General features: G+C 42.2%; 1 protein-coding gene across 2 annotated transcripts in view; it reads left to right on the top strand.

The window, feature by feature from the left end:
- FAM124A (family with sequence similarity 124 member A) overlaps positions 1-20,167 on the top strand; it is a 41,006-nt gene that overhangs the window by 9,631 nt on the left and 11,208 nt on the right. For both annotated transcript variants that reach the window (XM_085536221.1, XM_015851857.3), the window contains exon 2: positions 5,695-5,726. In XM_085536221.1, coding sequence (XP_085392347.1) covers positions 5,695-5,726 — 32 coding nt within the window. The remainder of the gene's footprint in view (positions 1-5,694; positions 5,727-20,167) is intronic.

A 20,167-nucleotide genomic window follows, 5' to 3' on the forward strand; every position in this document is an offset into this window, starting at 1 on the left:
ATTTAAGTTGAGTAAAACTATTTTGTTGAAGCTATGGGTAGGCAGACTTGATGGTGTATTGCACTGGGGCTGGGCACTGAAAACAATATCAAAACAGATATGGATATAAATCACATTCTGCTGGCCAGGAGAGTCATAGTGATGCTCACAATGGCTAAGCTGCAGTGTGAGATTCCTCTCAACTAACTGTGGTTAAGAGGAACAGAACCCCAAGAAGATGACTCTGTCCACCCACTCTGCCTCATCAGGTGCATTTTGAAAGGTTAGAAGCAATAATTCATCCTGATATTTTTTTACTGACAGAGTGGTGAGATGCTGGAAGAGGTTGCCCAGAATGGCTGCGAGTGCCCCATCCCTGGAGTGTTTCAGGCCAGAGTGGATGGGGCCCTGGGCAATTTGATCTAGCACTTGATCTAGGAGCTGGCAGCCCTGCCTCTGTGAAAGGGCTTGGAATTTGAAGATCCTTCAGGTGCCTTCCAACTCAAGCCATTCTATGGTTCTATGATTCTGTGATATGCTGATAACAACAGTGATGATGATGACGATGATGACGATGATGATGATGATTATGATGTCTCTCACATGGGGCCTCAAACATAGATCTTGAAAATAAGCTCCTGAGTATGAGCTGAGCTGTGGGAATCCATCCTCTGACTTCATTGCTCTACTGGGAATCCAGAGCAAGGTGTTTTGCAATGAGTTGCTCTCAGTTATTTCACTGCAGTCAGCTTGATTACACAAGTAGAAGTACAATGAAGGTAATGGGTTTGTGTTGGATTGATATTAGTGAAAGAAATTGCAATCTGACCCATAAGAATTTGGTGAGAAGAAACCCAAGACAGACTACAAACCTAAATCTGACTCACACATTGTGCTTTAACTGCTATAAAATCCTTCTGGATGCCCTGTGGAGCAATTTCTGGGGGAGGAAAGGCAAAGAAGCTGTTAAATACAGCTCTTAAATGGAACAGTGAAATTTAAAACAACTGTAGGTAGGGAAGGCAGGGAAAAAACGTGACTACAGCAGGCACCATACCATCAACTGTAGGCAAGCTAAGGATGTAGACAACGGAGGAGCTGGTAAACTTTACAGGGTGGTGTTTTTTGTTGTTGTTCTATTTTGTTGCTGTTGTTGTTTTGTCTGGAGATTTAGGAGTCTTGGCAATGGAGACCTTGAGCAAAGCATGGTGTTAAAATAACTGGAGCCCAGGGAGATGGTGGAGTCTCCTTCTCTGAAGATAGTCAAGACCCAACTGGATGCCTACCTGTGTGACATGGTGTAGGGAACCTGCTTTGGCAGGGCAGTTGGACTCGATGATCTCTAGAGGTCCCTTCCAACCCCTACAATTCTGTGATCTTTTTAAAATAATTGGAGAGGTATGTTCATCATGGATCCAGGGAACTACAGGCCTGTCAGGCTGACCTTGGTACCAGGGAAAATTATGGAACAAATCATCTTGGGTGAGATCACATGGCATGTGTGTGGCATCCAGGGGATCAGGCCCAGCCAGCACAGGTTCATGAAAGGCAGGTCGTGCTTGACCAACCTTATTTCCTTCTATGACTGAGTGACCAGACTGGTAGATGAGGGAAAGGCAGTTGATATAGTCAGCAAAGCCTTTGACATGGTCTCTCACAATATTCTCCTGAGGAAACTGGCTGCCCATGGCCTGGACAGGTATACCCTTCTCTGGGTAAGGAACTGGCTAGAGGGCTGTGCCCAATGGGTAGTGCTTAATGGAGTTAAGTCCAGCTGGTGACCCGTTACAAGTGTTGTCCCCCAGGGGTCAATACTGGGGCCCGACTTGTTTAATATCTTCACTGATGACCTAGACGAGGGGACTGAGTGTACCCTCAGTAAGTTTGCAGATGACAAATTTGCCTAAGGGTAGGGAGGCCCTTCAGAGGGATCCGGAAAGGCTGGATCACTGGGCTGAGGTGTGTGGGATGAAGTTCAAAAAGGCCAAGTGCTGGGTCCTGCACTTTGGCCACAATAACCCCCTGCAGTGCTATAGGCTTGGGGCAGAGTGGCTGGATGACTGTGAAGAAGAAAGGGACCTGGGGTGTTGGCTGATGCTCGGCTGAACATGAGAAGGAGCAGTGAGGTAATCATCCCCCTGTACTCAGCCTTGGTGAGGCTGCACCTCGAGTATTGTGTGCAGTTTCAGGCCCCTCACCACAGGAAAGACACTGAGGCCCTGGAACATGTCCAGAGAAAGGCAATGAAAATGGTGAGTGGTCTGAAGCACAAGTCTTATGAGGAGCGGCTCAGGGAGCTGGGATTGCTTAGTGTGGAGAAGAGGAGGTCAGGGGAGACCTCAATGCACTCTACAACTTCCTGAAGAGAGTTTATGATGTGGAGGGGCTTGGCCTCTTCTCACAGGCAAGAAACAGGACCCAAGGAAATGGCCACAAGTTGTACCAGAAGAGGTTTGAAGTAGACATAAGAAAAAGCTTTTTCTCTCAGAGAGTGGTCAGGCACCGGAATGGCTGCCCAGGGAGGTGGTGGAGTTGCCATCCCTGGCAGTGTTCAAGGGGCGTCTGCATGAGAAGCTACGAGATGTGGTTTAGTGGCTTGTGGTAGCAATGATAATGGGAGGACAGTTGGACTAGATGATCTTGTAGGTCCTTTCCAACCTTGTGATTCTGTGATTCTATGATTCTGTGATCTTACACAGCAAAATGCCTTGCGGAGATGTTGCTTGGCTCAAAAACTCTACTTCTAGCTACACCAGTACCTTAATCAATATGTGAATGTGTTCCTGAGTACTGGGGCAGGGTTGTCTGTCTGTACTGCTGGATGTTTTAGATGGCAGATGGCATTAATTTAGATGAGACCATCTTGTTCTCCTGTGTGATTTCTGGATATGTTTTACCATGTTGACATGAGCCAGGGGCCATTGGTAGAAGACTGCTTACTAGGGTGGATGTCATGAGGCTTTAGTGGTACAGCTGCAGACTTACACAGCAGTTGGCCTTGATCCCACTCAGTTCTTCTGAGCACATCTGTTTATTAGCATCGATGTTGCCACTGTTGCCCTGATGATGTCTTTCTGTGATGCAGAGACATAACACAGCAGCTCTTCTTCCCTAAATAAATGGGCTTACAGTGTTTTTATATATTACACTCAGAAACCTCAGGTTGTGCTAGCAGCTACTGATATTCAGTGTCTCTTTCCCCTTCCTTGGTGTACTAAGGCTTTGTATTAATAGTCATCAATGAATAATGCAGGCTAACCTCGGAGGCCTGCTTAGGATCTCTAGTGCTTGAGATGGTCTTACGCTCCCTGATAATACACACTCCTGATCCTTCGGCAGCTCTGGTGGGAACCTTGGTCCCACATTTATCTCAAGCTTCTGCATTCTTACTTTAATGCCTCTTGACATGTTCACAGCTCCTCTTTGCTTCTGGGCCAGCCACTGTGCATAGATTCTTTGCTCTCCTTTTCAGTACCTCCTACTGTTTCAATGTCCTTTTTGATTATTTTCTCCTCATTATGTGCTTGTAAAAGTAACAGTCATCCATTTGTTTGATTTCTGTCCTGAATGTCTCTTTCCTTTTATCTGAACTGTAATATCTATCAGTAGCACAGAGAAAATAGCTGGTTGCAGGACCGTGTAATTGTCTGGGAACCTCTGGGCAATATGGCTCCAGTCTTTCACCATTAAAGCTAGAGCATTACTCCAGGGTTATCCTAACAGGAGAATTTCTTTAAAGGGAACTGGTAGGAGCCAGGACTCAGGATGGTTAGAACAGGGATGGAAAGGATGGGAAGGGCCAAAATTGCTTTGTGTCCAGAGAGTCCACGTGACTCAGGAGTTGTTTATTTCTGTAGTCTATTTAGAATTCATTATCCTACACAAATGACTATAAGAAAAGAAATAAATTCTATTTTATAAGTCATTCAACTGTTACACATCGTGAATCTGAGTGGTTTGTGCTAATGTGCTGAAAATATGAAGGATTTTACTCACTGTCATTTTTTCTCTTAAGGACAAAAGATTCAAGACAAAATAAATTCTGGGGAAAAAAGGAGTCAGAGTGAGGACAAAAGGCGACTTGTGTTGGTCCTGAGAGCACAAAGAGAGACTCGTATTCATGCTGCTACTTTTTAGGCATGTAGCTGAGGGTCCTTCAGTATCTTTTCCATACAACATTAAGGGAAAAACACACTTCAGATGTCTCATTATTGACCATAGGCAGAGCTAAGGGAGAGTACAGCCCTTATTTTGGCATGTGAGGTTGACATAAGCCTTTGTGCTTAATTATCTTTTTTAATTTTTTTTTTTAATTCCACCTATATCAGTAATGCAACAAGCACAAATTAAATATTAGCTTGAACCATATTAGAATTACAGAAGGGCCCCAATACAGTTCTAAAGCCTATTAAAATGCATCTGTGCAATTAGTCTCTGAGCACACTGTTGTCTCCTCCCTTCACACTCCCCATCTTTTTATTTTTCCTCTTGTCTCATTTTTCATGGCCTGTCTGCATGCAGAATGCCAGCTCCTTGTTTCGGGACTCATTAATTCTCCATGCCCGATAATGTGCCTGCAGCACTATAAAATAACAGTGTGAAGTAACAGAAAGCTGCTTCTACTTGCAGTAAGCAAAAGATGAAGCATTGTTTTCTCCTCCCTGAAATACAAGCAATGCAGATTCATATGGAATTAGCTACGAACTACAGAACATGGATACATGCAGGGACAGCCCCAGGCTGTTTTCAAACAGAAGTGCAGATTAAATGAATCCTTGCTTGGGACAGTGGGAGGCAGATGTATGGATATTGCTTGTCTCTGGGCTTGTGATGAGGGCCGTGTTACAGCTTTAACACCTTCCCAAATATGCATGGTGCCAAATGATACCCACATGATTCGATACTGAAAATTCCCTGCAGCTTTATGCCCCATACAGCACCAGACCCTGCAATTGTCTTATCCCCTCAGAAGCTGAAAAAAGAGCATCTCCCTGTCTGCCCTTGCCATTTCTACATCCTCCTTTTCCCAGCTGTACAAGGGTCCTGGGGGAAGTGTGGTTGAGAGGTAACATTTTATTTGTGAAGGACTGGAGGAAATGTCTTTAAACTAAAAGAAGGGTGATTTAGCTTAGATGTTTGGAATAAATTTTTTACTCAATTCAATGAGACACTGGCACAGCTGCCCAGAGAAGCTGTGGATGTCCCACCCCTTGGGGCCCTCAAGGCCAGGTTAAATGGGGCCCAGGACAGCCTGTGCTGGTGGCTGACAGCCCTGCCCATAGCTGAGTGTTGGAATTAGATGATCTTTAAGAACCCTTCCAACATAAGCCTACATAATCTTCAAAAATTACATCACAGTAGCTTAAGAAGAAAGATGAGGAATAGAGTCAAAATCAGGTAGACTTCTGTTCCTAACCTGTGGCTGAAGCAGCCTGTTTATTTCCTCAGAGGGCCTTCTAAGCTTTATCTTTATGCCTAAAGTGTAGTAGGATGATTTGCCACTTCCATTCCTAACAAAACCTCAGTGCTTTACACAAATATTTTCAAAACTGACACATAATACCTGTTTTTTTGAGGCCATGTTCAAATCTTGTTCCAGTTGTTATTACCTTAGTGAAAAACAAAACCAGAACCAAATGGTCTCTAAACTAATTTAATGTGCAAGGTGAATTAAATTTGGTACATCTTTAATGATGTCTTTTATTTGTCTTGCAGGTCTGAGTACAGCCGCATGTCCTCTACCAGCAGTGAGTATAAGTTTCAGATTCTTTTTTAATGAAATCTCAGCTTCTTATTTTCCTGATTGCTACTATTTATAAACATCAGCTTCATGTTGTGATGGAGTTTGTATTGACACAGTGAGGCCCCCATTCCTGCTCTTCTTGGATCTGTGTCTACAGTCAGCATATAAATTAAGCTGATTGGATGCTCATGACCAAAATACAAGCCATGTGTAAAATCATAAATATCAGAGGTGATATGATTGCAAAGCAAAATGAGAACAAAATCTGTAAATTTGGCCAATTTAAATGGGTCCTGCAGCCAAATGAATCTGTACTGCTGAATGACATTACAGCTGGGGGATGTAGAAGTAACTGAATGCTTATTGCAAGCTGATGCCAAGGAAGCACTTGAAAACAAATCCTAATATGCTTTTCTTTGATTTCAAAGGCAATAGATACTCTAGTGAGTGTCACAATCTTTCTGGGTGTTTAGGATAATTGAATTACAGCTTATCTTAGTATCTGGATTATTTTTCTTTCTTTTTTCACCAAAGCAAAATGGCATTGTGAAAGAAATTTCAAGTGGCACTTTTTCAGTTCTCTATCTTCCCACTCAAACTATTTTCTTAATTGTAGGACGTACTGTACCTCACACTTGCATACACTGCAAGATGATACCTGTCACCCTGGTACACATATAGACAACAAGTAACCAAATCAAGAATCCAGAGATGACTAATTGCATTTTATAATCTGGATCTTTATGCACCATGGAAATCAGAAGAGAAGAAAGCCATCAGTTTGATTTTTTTGTTCACACGTTCTGGCTGAAGCACGAAGAGGTTTGTTTTCCATCTCCCATCATCTTCAATGGAGGGCTTTTATTGGTGTCAGCAAGCGCTGGATCAGATGGTGTTCGTAATGTCTGGCTCCTGAGCTGATGTGACTAGCAGGGAGCTTGCTGTCTTTTCCCCATCTGCTCTGTGTGTGTGCATACATCTGAGAAAAATAATTCAATACAGCTTTTTTCCTAAATTTTGTTGTTTAAATACATTTTTGGCTTCCCACTGGAAGACAGAATTCTTGAAATGACTGAGAGGCAAAATCCAATCAAACAAATGTTTCTTTTTTGTTATTTTTTGGATTTGCCTGGTTACCCCAGGTGTGTGCCCTTCACCCCCAATCACAGCCTGGGCTGATCATTTGGGGCTGCCTCGTAAGCATGTTTATTTGGCAATTACATTCAGAACACAAAGCATGAGAAAGTAAATTATTTCTCATCAGGTTTTGTCCCTTACCACTTCGGTGTGGCTGCTATGTATTTTACAAAGAAAGGTAATGCTAATTTTCTAATTGTTCATTTTTATTAAGTTAGCTGCTTGCACGTGTGATATTTAGTTGTATGGAAGCTACAGTTTGCCACGCTGAATGCAGTTACTTTGATGTCTTGCTGACCGAGGCTGTCCAGAATATGTGAGGAATACAGTTACATTTCATCACTGGTGATTTGTCAGTGCAAGGATGTTCATCATTCCAGTATGGACACAAAAGTTCAGGAGACAGGGCTGTCTCTTTCTTTTCCTTTTCCGCTTCCAAAGCAAATTATATTGTTAGGACTCCACAAGTAGCAGTATTTAACTTTGCATTTTGTGGTGTTTGTGTGGTCGCTTTAGTCAGACAGTGAGAGAGAAACAGTAACATTGATGTAAAAGGGGTTTAGCAAAATACAAGTGCTTTTGTGTTGGAGGCTGGAAGACAGTGAGTGCATAATGTATTTGAAGATGACATCACTAGGAAGCATATATTTAAAAACCACACTGTGATTTAACCATTTTAACTTAAGCAGGGGAAAGACTGATTTATGAAATGGCTTTTCTTGTAATACAGGACCAGTTTAATTCACGATGCCATCAGAACCTTAGGTAATACCAAATAAGCTATAAAATTAAAAAGCGAAGAGTCTCTATTATCTAGCTGCTTCATTTGAATGTTCCTGTTCTAATGAAGTGGATCTTATCTGAGCCAAGAGCATTACAGGTTCATTTGGTGTTGCACAGGTCTTATTCTCTGGAGCCAACAGGATCTGATTTCAGCATTTAATAAATGGATTATTCTCTTTTATGAAGTTCTGGATAAACTCCTCGGTACAAAGGTTTTATACAGACATGCCCACGGAAAGGGTAGGAAAGCTCTGGCAGATGAATTAACCATAGATGCCTACAATGCTCCTTGCAAGGACAGCAGCTGAACAAATCAGTGCTGAGGCCCATGGGAATGCTGGAGCTCTGGGAGGAGTCTCCCCCACGTCAGAAGTGAATCTCTTGGGCTGCTTTGTGGCAATGGAAGAAGCAGTCTGTACAGGCATTAATTTTATGTAGTTTTCCACAGGCAGTTATAGTGAGAGGCATTCACCAGTTTAAAGGCTTCTCTGGTGTGCTACGTAGCCCTTTGGTCTTGGGCAGCATCTCAGTTCTTTTGTTCTTTGCCGTTGTGTTCCAGCTTTGGGTAACCAAAGAATGCTCTTCACCGCAGCGTTTGTCTATCATTGGTGTGTTTTGTATAGCAGTTACTTTAGGACAGAATGCCGAAGTTTGCAGAGTGCATCTGTGTTAATTTCTCTAGGAAAATGGGCCACTCATTGCCCGTGCTGCTCTGACTGTTGCTGTGGTGACTGTGGGCCTTTTCCCCTTACTATTTATTGAGCAGAGTAAATAGTCCAAGAAAACCTTCCTGCTAGATGCTAGGTTGTGAGGCATTATGGCTTTGAAAGGTTCAGCAGTGTGATTTCATGGAAGGTAAGTGCTAAATTAATTCTAACATTCTTCTCCTTTTCTGTATTAAATGTGTATAACCCTCTTTTTCCTTTGTTCTTTAACAGGAGGCGTACTTCATCTCAATAGGATGTTTTGCTCATTGCTGTGTTCTTCATTAATCTAGCAAATGCAATAAGCTTTTCTTTTGCTCATATTTTCAATTACCTTTTCAATTACAGTTTTCAGTTACCATTAGGGATCCCTAATCATATATGAGAGGCAATTAGATGCTTTACAAACAAAGAAGGGACTTTTACCCGAAGTGCATAATAAAGAAATATAAAGGCCATTGGCAACTTATGGATGCAGGTAGTTGGAATCCCAAAGACATAGTTAATTAGCATTGGTCAGCACTGTAATTACTTTTAGCTTGCTTTGATCTGTACTTTTCAGGGATGACTTTCAAGCAGGAAGAAGGCTTGGATGGAGCCTTCTTACCTGCTCCTCTGTGCAGTCTTAGGGAGCCTGCTTCGGCAGGGGAGTTGGACTTGATGATCTCTAGAGGTCCCTTCCAACCCCTACAATTCTGTGATTCTGTGATTCTGTGTTAATGGAGCTTCAGAAAGACTCAAACCGGAAGTAGGCATTTTGAAGAAAGAGTTTTGTGATTTGTAACTTTAAGTATTCCACACCTAGACAAATCTGGGAGACAATTTAACCAGGGTGTCTTAGAAATAACTGTCAAAGGAGGTGGTATTTTTTACACCACAGATGTTATTCGGCTGGACAATCAGTAAGGGAACTAATTGGATACACTTTGCGCTGTTTCAGCTGAGTCATAAATGAAACACAAACTAGCCCTGTGGGAAATGAAACAAACTTGTAGCAGATTGTAAAGCATTTGAGATACAAAACTATGTAGCAACACAGTGCTTCATGTCGTGTGAGGTAAGAGAGTCTTGTCCTCACCTGCTTTGCCATTGGAAAGCTGGTAATTCACCTTCCTCTGCTCCCTTGCCTTTTGCTTAGCAGCTAGGAAGTAATTCAGTGTTTCTGATGTAGTTTAGGATGGTTTGTGAGCTGGACTATTATTATTTCTTTCCATGGTTCATTATTAGAACCCATGGTTCTAGTAATTAAGCATAAGATCATTTATTTTAGCAGATTTACGAATATGTGGGTTACCAAAAAGAAGCATGTTACTTCTTTTGTAAAGTTTACCTTTACCTAATTTTCTGTTTGCATTCCATTCCTATGCTAGTATAAATTCAGATATCAGTTTTGGGATTGAGTCAGTGTTTTCTAAGCTTCACCTGTATCAGCTCACCAGGGCTGTGTTTGCATTATTTTCTCTATTAGTAGCAAGAGTCCTCATCTGCACAATTGCAGCCTTCTGTGTGGGGTAGAAGTGGTGATGTTTCCGCTATTCAGAAGTGCATTGAAATAGGCTGCCTTACTTGGACAGCAGATTTTAATCCCTTAATGACAATTGCCTGAGAATATTTGCCAGTTCCGATACTTCTTCCTTCTCCTGTTCTGCCTTCACATTATTGGTTTAAAATATTACAGGGCCATTACAGAGTGGGTAACATTCTCCTTTTGTCACTCCTTCTGCTTTTTTTTACCTCTTGCTTATTGCGCTGGATCTGGTTATAGGGAACAAGTGGTCTCGAGCATTACAGAAAAAGCAGTTTATGAAAAGAGCCTTGAAACCTCATGTTGGTGCATGTGCCATTAATTCATCCAATAAATCATATCCAAATCTGTGCTTTTTCCTTCAGACTTATTCCCAGACACCAAATGACAGTTAGGGTAAGTTAATGGCATGCAATCAAGTCACAGTTTCCAAAAAGCAAAAAGACATGGTTGCCCAAAAAGTAGTGCTGTCCTGAATTTGAGGTAAGTTGTTGTGGTTTCCCCAGGCTGTATTACCATACCTCACTGACTCAGTGCTCTACCAGGCTTCTTTCATTTTGAGCAGCAATACCTTGATCCCTGTGGTGAGGTGGCTGCCCCCAGGATTAACATCAGCAGTGACAATTTAGTATTTGCATGTGCTTACATCCTGAGGACCTGGCAAGAACTTCTCGGGTACAGATGTCATCTATCAGAGCATGAGAAGTCACTATGAGGCCACCTGTCCTCTCCATGCCCGGAGCTTCCCAGGGCACAATTTTTATACCATTTTCATCCCATATGCTTATAACAATATGCTACCTCTTTTCTTTGCTCCTTCTATTTCTCTCTCTTTTTCTCTGCCTCCCATGCCTTCTGTATCTTGGTTACCACTGAAAAATCTGACTCTTCTATCTCTGTTTGTATTCTTACTCTGTAAGCATTGTCAGAAGGAAATGTAAGGGAGAAAAAGTACCCCAAAATGGGGGGGGGTGGGGAGGGGGGAAGTATAATACCCAGCCAAAGGATGAGGTCCTTTATACAGGAGAGGAATGTCAGTGTCCTCAGAAGTTCTTTCATTTCTAATTCTTAAAATTTTTAACTCTTAAAAATTTTTATCACCTTTATTACTCTATTACCCCTTACTCTATTATCCCTCTATTACTCTAGGGATTGAGGGTTCACATAATTCAAAATAGCACTTAGTAGAGCTTTGGACTAAAGACAGCAGCCTTCCTGGTTGCAGAGAGAACAGGAGCCACAGGAGTGTAAGGTCCTATAGCATTGTGCAGATTTATAGGTATCTTCTAACAATAGCATAAGAAGAAATGGCATCTCACTAGTCACGTCTCATTTCAGTATCTGGTTGCCTTCACTTAACTGTTCAAGCTAGTGAAAACTAGCCAGGGTTGAGCTACATTTGGACTTCTAAAAACCTGTCAGAAAGGTAAAAATTAGCACTGAAGTTGTGTGCCTTAAGCTCAATTAGTTGAAACCAGTTCTGTTCCAGACACAGCTGGACTGGGTGTATTTTCAATATACTTCTCCAACCAGTGCCATGTAATAAGTGTAAGGACATAACTGTATTACTTTACTGCAATATGAAGATACCATAGTATTATTTCCATGGAGAACTGAGATGATTTTACAATGGCTGGCAACAGGCTCTATTAAATATTAAGTGGACTTTCCAGTATCACGCTGTATTTCCAGAAGGTTTATAAAAAGAATGCAAATCAAATCATAGGGTAAAATTAAACTGGAAATAGGGCCCAAATTGTGTAGAGCTCTTAGGCTATAGCACATGCCAGTGTTGCAAATTCATCTGTTTTTTATAGTGGTGAAACCTGAAGTGGCAGCTCCTTGGGGAAATACAGGGAGTAGCTTCTGTGTGTATTGCCTGGCCTGTATCATGTTGCTGCCTGCTGTGGCTGTGTGAAGGCAGACAGTGTCTTACTACTACGTGCCACGTGGCAGTAGTCAGCTGTGTGAAACGTTGGTGTGACTGCTCGTCATCCTGCAATGAAAGAGAAAGGGCTTGAATACAAGCTAAAAAGTGTGACATAGAGTCACAGAAAGCTGATGTCAGAAAGTGTCATTGGAGATGGTCTGGTCCAAGCCAGTTGCTGAGAGCAAGACCAGTTAGAGCAAGTTGTTTAGATTCAGAATATCCCCACAGCCTCTCTGGGCAACCTCTTCCATTGAAAGACTGCCCTCACGTATAAAGGAAAAAAAAGTAAATTGTTTTTGCTATGTTAAAACAGACTTTCCTGTATTTCATTTTGAGTCATCTACCCAGAGCAATATCAGCAGGCCAGCAACATCTTCAGTCCCTAGTTTGCTGTCTCCACTGCGTAATGATTAATAAACTTAATGGCACTCCTTCCTAGACCCACCAGCATCACAGCTTCATCCACAAACATCCATTTCTGTCTTAGAGGGGGTGCCATTGTAGCCTGGCCTGTATTAGGTATTGCATGGGGTCATCACTGCTGCTGTACCATTGCGCAGGAAGCATGATGGAGACGTTGATACAGAGCTAATGTTGCTATTTGCATGTTCACCTTTATAGAAGCTGAGGTTAGGGTGCTGCTTTTGTAGTTTAAATGTCCTACATATTGAGAATGGTCTTACTGCATGCATTTGGTTATTTAGTAACATAAGAATTAAGGGTGAAACATATGCCCTTAAAGGTATAATTAAAAGGACTGAGACACAGTTGTGTGTAAGGACATGCACAATTGTGGAACTGTGCTTGAAATCAAATCAGATTTTATTTTTACCTGTGAGATATGTGGTGTTAACCACAAGCCACATGTAAAAGCTGAAGTTCCTATTTAAATGTTGGAAAAACCCATGTTCTGGGTTAAGATCAGAGTTTCACTCTTTAGTATCATTTAGCCCACACCCAAATGTTTCCATGGTTAAATTACTTCCTGCTGGCTTAGTGGTAGCTTGAGTTTCAGTACTGGAGAAGTGTAAGCATACCCTACACTATTACTAGACCAGAGTTATCAGAACTCTACCTCTGTTGAAGCTTATATCACCATTGTGTATTATTTTCTTACCACATCCAGTCAGTTCTTTTTCCTGTCATATAGATACAGCAGATGAAAACTGGAGAAATTCTAAAGAAAAAAGATGGGTTATGAATGACAACCTGACTTTATTTCTAGTTCCTGTTTTAGGCACACGCAGCCATAGCCAAAACCACATAATCAAATCTTTCCTCTTTCTCTTTTCCAGATGTGATTCAGAAGCACAGGAAAGCTTTGATGAACACTGAGTTGTCAAGTAGTGCAGAGTTCTAGTAAAAAATTTACAGGAAAAATTTCAGAGAAAGTTGAATTTGATTATTAGGTGGTGTGGATTATATTTCTCTGTGTGGAAGTGTTATTCATTGCTGTCCCAGAAGGCCCCAAGGAGATAGACAGTAGTTTAGTGAGTCTTCCATTCAGAGCAATAACTTGCAGGAAGGATTTTCATGCTCCAAGTTCAGCCTGTACAGTGATGGAAAACGATCTGAAAATTGTCTAGATATCTGTCTGAACTGTTAAAGCCCAAAGAGAGAAGGTGAATAAGTAAATCTTTCCCATAATAACTAAGGAAAGCAAGTTCTCACTCAAAGGCACTGGTAGATAGAAAGGGAAAAGCCATCTGATTCATTGAGCCAAATGACAAAACACACATGAAAGATGAAGGAGGCAGTTTCTACTACAAGAACACCACAATGACAATGTCAGCAATTAATTTTCTCACTGTGTTGTTGCCTCATTTTCTTTTATTTGAACTCTTTTAAATAAATAAATAGAATTATTTTGCAGGTTCGGTGGGGATCTGTGGCATTCTCTAGTTGGTGTAGGCCACGTTCCACAGCAGTAGCTGTCAAATGCCTTCTTTATTTTTGTTAGTTTCTTGTTTCTGTTGATAAAAGTTTGGAAAAAAGCGAATGTACTTCTGCATGTAATTTCTTCAAGGTCCACAAACTTTTTACCAGGTTACTCCTGGCTGTCACTGTATGGGATCAAAAGAAACACTGCCCACAAGGCATGCTTTCTATTACTGCTTCCCTTTTTTTCCCCATCAGCTGGTCTGGCTGGGGTTGGTCTTTTGAATGGCACCCTCCTGTCAACTGAGAGGATCCTTACATTCAAAATGGTTTTTCAGTTGGAGAGTTTAAATGTCCTTTTGCTGTGAAGATGATGGTCTAGAGAGGCACTAATGTGGCAAATGATTGACCATGCCTCAGTCCTCAATCCCATGTTTTTATGAGATGCATCTCAAGTGTAGGTGCTTTGTCATGGCTCCTAGACAGGCTCCCCTGCCACCTACTAGCGATAACAAGCTGATTAAAAGAAGCCTTCCTGAAAATTAACATTGCTAGCCAGATCAGTTCTCTGACTGCCACTAGAAGACACAGTCCTGATTATTCTTGTCTGAGTCTTTCTTTCCAATCTGTTCAGCAAGCTGTTTCGACTTGCATCTAGATCTGACACATGGGAAGCAGTGGAAACACTTAGCTGGGAAAAGTAGGGGGAGCAGTGCCAGCAGTGAAGTCTTAAATTGTCTTAAGCCAATCATAAAATCACACTCTCAGTTAACTAGAGTACATTGTGTGAGGTATGGAGCTCACTGTTGGACCAAATTTGACAGCAGCTCAAGTGTACAGAATTTCTTGTTTTTCAAACTCCATGTTCTTCCTGTGCTATTATAAAAAAACATATTTTTGAGAATCCCAGCTTTATATAGGAGTTGGATTTTAAGAAAAGACAGTGCTTGCAGTCATTGGACATGCACAGTAGTGATTGCTGATTAAGCTTTTGCTGAATTACAGCACCTTACAACTCTGCCCAGGGGTCTGAAATGGATGCCAAAGATCAGCATCTGGGTTCTTAGCCAGTGCAATAATCCATATCTTTATTTAGGATAATGTTATCATCAGAAAGGACTTACATCTCTGTAAAGCTTGAACTGTCTAAGTTGGAAATACGGAGTCATCTAGAATGTTACTTTCAATCTCCATTTCAGTTTCAGACTCTCTTCCCTCCTCTGGCCCCTTCAAAAAGTAGGGCAACTCTTCATCAGTTCTACGTGCAGTATAAAATAATGATAACACAAAGTCATGTAATGGTTGAACATTAATAGTTAATGCACTTTTTCTGTAGTTCTCCACTGGACTTGAATGTAATATAGGCTACTATGTAAAGCTCCATGCTTTATCCTAATGATGCAGGCTCGTGCCAGCAGCATCACTAAGCTCACTTGGGCAGATCTTGTGAGCAGCAGCTCACTGTTACAACTGAGCTCCCCACAGAGGGATTTCTGATTGTTGTTTCTGAGAGATGCAGAATGACAGCTGCCTGCTGTTTTCCACAGATGGGTAATATTTTGTCAGTATTCAAACAAGAATTTTCTTCTGTGGTCTCATGTAATTAATCTCTATGAGGTGGAGCTGTTTGAGCCCCTAGATGGAGAAATGGAAGGAGACTGTGGCTACTGAGTGAAGACAGGTAATGAAGAAGCCAAATCGTGAGAATCTATTTTGTGGTTTGAACACACATGCAGTGCAAACTGGTCTGAGACTCTCAAGATAGCTTTTGAATTGTGGTGAACAGTGTGGGAGGGAAGAGGGGAAACAAAAATAGTTGGTTTCCAGGAGAATACCCCTGAATTCCTATAATAATATTCATGCTAATCTTCCCATCCTGGCTTATATAGCTTTTCAGTGAGCAGTTTTCAACTGTGAGCAACTGTTTTCAGAACAGTTGCAGTAGACTGTTCTGTGCGCTTTGCATGCACTGAACTAGAGATAACAACTGCAGAAGCTCAGCACCCCAAACATCTCTCTTCAGCTTGACTTTTCCTGAAGCAGTGGGTTTTGTCTGCAAACGCTGAAGTGATTTTTATTCATTCTGAGTGCACATAGCAAGGTGAGGATGTGAGCTGTACTGAGGAGGGGTGAGCATGGATTTGATGCCATTGAAGGTGAGAAGCTGGCATCTCTGACCAGAATGAAGGTTTTAGACCAGATTTGGGTTCACCACAGAGCATTCATGGACCTATCCATAAGTACAAAGAGCTGTTTTGCTTCAGGTATCACTGTTAGGTGAGTACAGGTTGGGCTGACAGGAAATACTGTTAGAAAAAATTGGTTAGAAGGTCCTGGCACCCTCACAATAAATAACAAGCATCATGAAGGGTGTGCAAGAGTGCACAGAGAGATGAATGGGAGTGAGATGGATTACACTCTACAACTTCCTGAAGGAAGGCTGTGATGAGGAGGAACCAAGGAAATGGCTGCAAGTTGTACCAGAGGAGGTTTAGATTAGATATAAGTAAAAGCTTTTTCTCTCAGAGAGTGGTCAGGCACTGGGATGGCTGCCCAGGGAGGTGGTAGAGTTGCTGTCCATGGCAATGTTCAAGAGGTGTCTGGATGAGGAGCTACGAGTTGTGGTTTAGTGGTTTGTGGTAGCAATGGTAATGGGGAGGACAGTTGGACTAGATGATCTTGTAGGTCCTTTCCAACCTTGTGATTCTGTGCCCCAGATTTCAACAGCAGCTTAAGCTGATAATGAAACATTGCCATAGGGAGGTCAGGGCAGTGGAGCTGCTGGGGAGGGATGTGAGTTCACTGGGTCTGTAGCACAGCAGGGGGTTTCAGCAATTGCTTCACCATCTAACAGCAATGGTACCACACAGAGAGACCTGCCACTGCCTTTGTTTGATCACGCAGTGCCTCTGTGGGTTTTGTTTCACTTTTTGGTAAGATTCATTCCTGCTGGATTGGCTTGCTGAACTCTGAGGGCAGTGAGCTTGTGGTGGTGTGCTAAGCAGAGCATGCTGAGAAACACATTATCCTGCAGTCCTGCATTTGTCAGATGCTATTAAACAGTGGGGAAAGACAATGGAAGAGCTGGTGAATCTGTCAAATCCTTCTCGTTCAAAAGGTTATTAATGCTGTATAATTCATCAAAGTGTGACCCAGCCGTGGATTCTGCTGCTAGAGGTGGCCACTAAGCACCTCTGTTACATCTGCCCAGAGAATGATGGTCCTTGTTTCTGAAAATAGCCTCTGCCTTTGTGTCTGCCCTAGAGCCTTTCAATTAACACACCTAAAAGGGTCAGTGTTGCGTTAGAGTCAAATGCTAAAGTCGTATTCAGTGAGAAATGTTACCATTTCAGCATTGCATTTTAGAACAGAAATGAATTAGGGAAAAACTGAAATGATCTGTGCAACAAAAATCTCAGGTCTCAGTTAGGAAATATTAGTGTTTCAGTAGTGTTGAAGCAGTATATTGCAACGGGGAAATGAAAGGCCATGTTGCAGTGCTGAGATTTTAAAATGCAAAGTTGCTGCTCAACTCAAAAGTAATATGTCAAATATTAATAGATTACTTCCTCTCAGTTTCTTTGATATAAAAATGAAAATGTAGACACATAGAAGACTGCAAATATCTGCCTCTGTAAATGCAGAAATTGGGGTTGGGATCCACTCTGCTTAAAACCTCACTTTGTTCTAGACTCCATCCTACTTGCCATACTACCAAGTTTGCCTAATGCTGTTGGTAACCCTTCATGAAGTATCACCTGGTGAATCTCAGGAGTCTGTAGGTCCCTATCTTCATTCACCAACTCAGGCTTAGGAGAGATGGAACAGGCTGGCACAGGCTGCTCAGAGAAGTTGGAAATGCCCCATCCCTGGCGGTGTTCAAGGTGAGGCTGGTTGGGGCCCTAATCTAGTGCCTGGTATACTGGATGGCAACTCTGCGTGCAGCAATGGGACTATATAATCTTTGAGGAACCTGCAACCCAATACATTGTATTTATGGTTTTATGATATTGTGTTTTGGGAAGGCAGGTGCTTATCTACTTCCTAACATCAGTTATGAGCTGAATTTGGCAATTCCAGACATGTCCACTGAAAAAGCCAGGAAAACCAGGTGTCAACATAGGCTATTGATAGTGACTTCTGAAATAAAGAAGTGTTTGGAGCCCTCCCCTGAAAATGAAGAGACCTGCATGCAGAACAAACCACTCCAGTGGGAAATGGATCTATAAAAGAGGGACCAGCTGCCAGGCTGTGACTTGATAATGAGGGACCGTTCTGCTAGAGCTGGCTGTACAAGAGTCCTGGGGCCAAAAAGCAAAAGCAGGAGGGAAACTTCTCTAACCCAGGGTTATTCAGCTGTCATGAAGGAAACCTCCTCTTACAGCTACCAGTGATATGATGCATCTCACGTGTTTTAATGTGAAATGAATGCATATTCCAGGGGGAAGGAGCTGCAGCTCCAACTGTGAGCGTTCCCAGCTGGGCTGAGCTGCTGGAGTCACTGACCCAAAGGTACTGAGGCAGCTGTGGCATTGCGTGCCCTGCATTCCTGGCCAGCCTCAGCAAGAACTGTGTTACCAGGATACCAGGTTCTGAATGCCTGGCATCTAGCGGAGGTGGCAGCTGTCCCCCAACCTTAACTGTCACCTCTCCAGGCTGACAGTCAGTGCTACCTGGCACAGAAGCAAAAAGTCTAGGACTGTGAAATGCTCTTTCATTTTTCGATAGTGATTACCTCTAAGCAATGTTGCTGCTTTGCTAAGTCAAAAAGAACTAATCCCCTTCTGTCATAGGGAGAAAAAAATGTCATAGCTGTGAGAACCACGGAGCTTATTTCCAAATAGATGCCTCAGCATTTTGATTTTTTCTGTGGGATTAACCAGTAATGCAGAAAGGCTAATGCATATGCAGAGCTTTCACTTGCTTCTGTGACAATTTGCCAGGGGGCACATTGAGTTATGTCATGGGGAACGGTGCCATTTCCCCTCCTTCCCTGTGAGGTGAAGCAAAATGCCTTGTTAGTAACATAGAAACACTTTGTAGTTTATCATCAGCTCTGGGAAGTTTCTCTTAGCTCCTTGCTCCTTCTACTTCCCTTGAATTTCTGTTTCTGATTTGCTACACTTTTCTCCCTTCAGCACAGTTAACTGCTTCTAGCTTAATAAATAAGTAAATAAAGATAGTAAAAATATGGTTTTCTATGCTGTGTATATAGACCTAGCTTCTAATGATGGTTTTGAGCATCTGGTGCTGATGGACACAGGCAGCAGTCGCTGCAGAATACTAATGCTGCTGCTGGCTCTTCCAATGGCTCCTCTGCTGAAAAATGCTTTAGACCATTCAGCGTCCTTACATCATGCTGAGCAACAGGATGGCAGAGATGCCATGCTCAGGGATTTTTTTTTTTCCTATTCAAAGCAAGAAGCCTGCAACAGCGATGGCTCTTTGTTTTGCATTGTTGTGCCCAGGCTCCTTTTGAAACTACAGTCATTTATATACATAAACATCAAGCCTGTCGCTTCTTGCATGCTTTCATAGCATTTGTGTGACAAAGGAAATGAAGGGAGAAAAGAGCTGAACATCTTCTATTCCAATCTTAGGAAATGAAAGGCTGCAGTAGTTATGGTGATTATTTTCTTTCTGGTTTTATTAGGTCAGTGTCCTCCACAGTTTGTCTTCCTTCCTGTCCTGCTGTCCCATGTAGAGGGCCACGAGAGGATCCCCCTCCTCCATCCCCTTTGTCTTTCTCCCACACAGACACGGGATATCTTTCACTATACCTGCCAGTAACAATTGTCGCAGCAGAGCCCCTTGCCGTGTTCTGACACAGATTTATTTTGCCTCCTATTTTTTCTTGCATTAACCATCTGACAGAGTCGCTCTGCATCACTGTTTAATGCAGTAATTGTATTTTTGATAATTCCCTTGGGTTTTCTCTGTCTGCCCTGGGCAAAATGCATGCTTGTTGTTTGCTCTGTATACTGTATATTACTGCATCTTCTAGATTGATGCTATATTTACTGGTCATTTCTGGAAAGCTTTCTCTGTGTTTTCCTGTATTGAAAGACAACTAAAATATGCTACTTGTATAGCACCGATTTTCCATTAAAGCATTTGCTGAAGTATCACAGGAATGTTGTTCTGATGCCAGGAGGGAGGAGGGAGAGCTTTGCAGAATTGCCAATAGGAGGAGAGGCAGCCTGTGAGACAGTCCCTCTATTAAACATGGTCTGCACAATGAAAAGCTTGGGAAGCCTTTCTAAGCCCTCACACTCTTAGGCTTTGTGCCCAGGCTTGAGGTCTCAGACGTGTAGGTAGTTTCTGAATACCACATAGAGGGAACCGTTTCAGCAAAAATATTCAGATTACCTGGATGATTTATTTAACTGTCTTGGATCTTTGTTTGCATGCAACTCCAACAGAACAGAAGTGGCAATTCCAGCCCTGCATGCCATCCAGCCATTGCTGCTGAGCTGTCAGAGTGGTCT

Source organism: Coturnix japonica, chromosome 1 (genome assembly GCF_054131305.1).
Source record: "Coturnix japonica strain WE chromosome 1, WE-NBRP24, whole genome shotgun sequence".
Classification (NCBI taxonomy): Eukaryota; Metazoa; Chordata; class Aves; order Galliformes; family Phasianidae; genus Coturnix; species Coturnix japonica.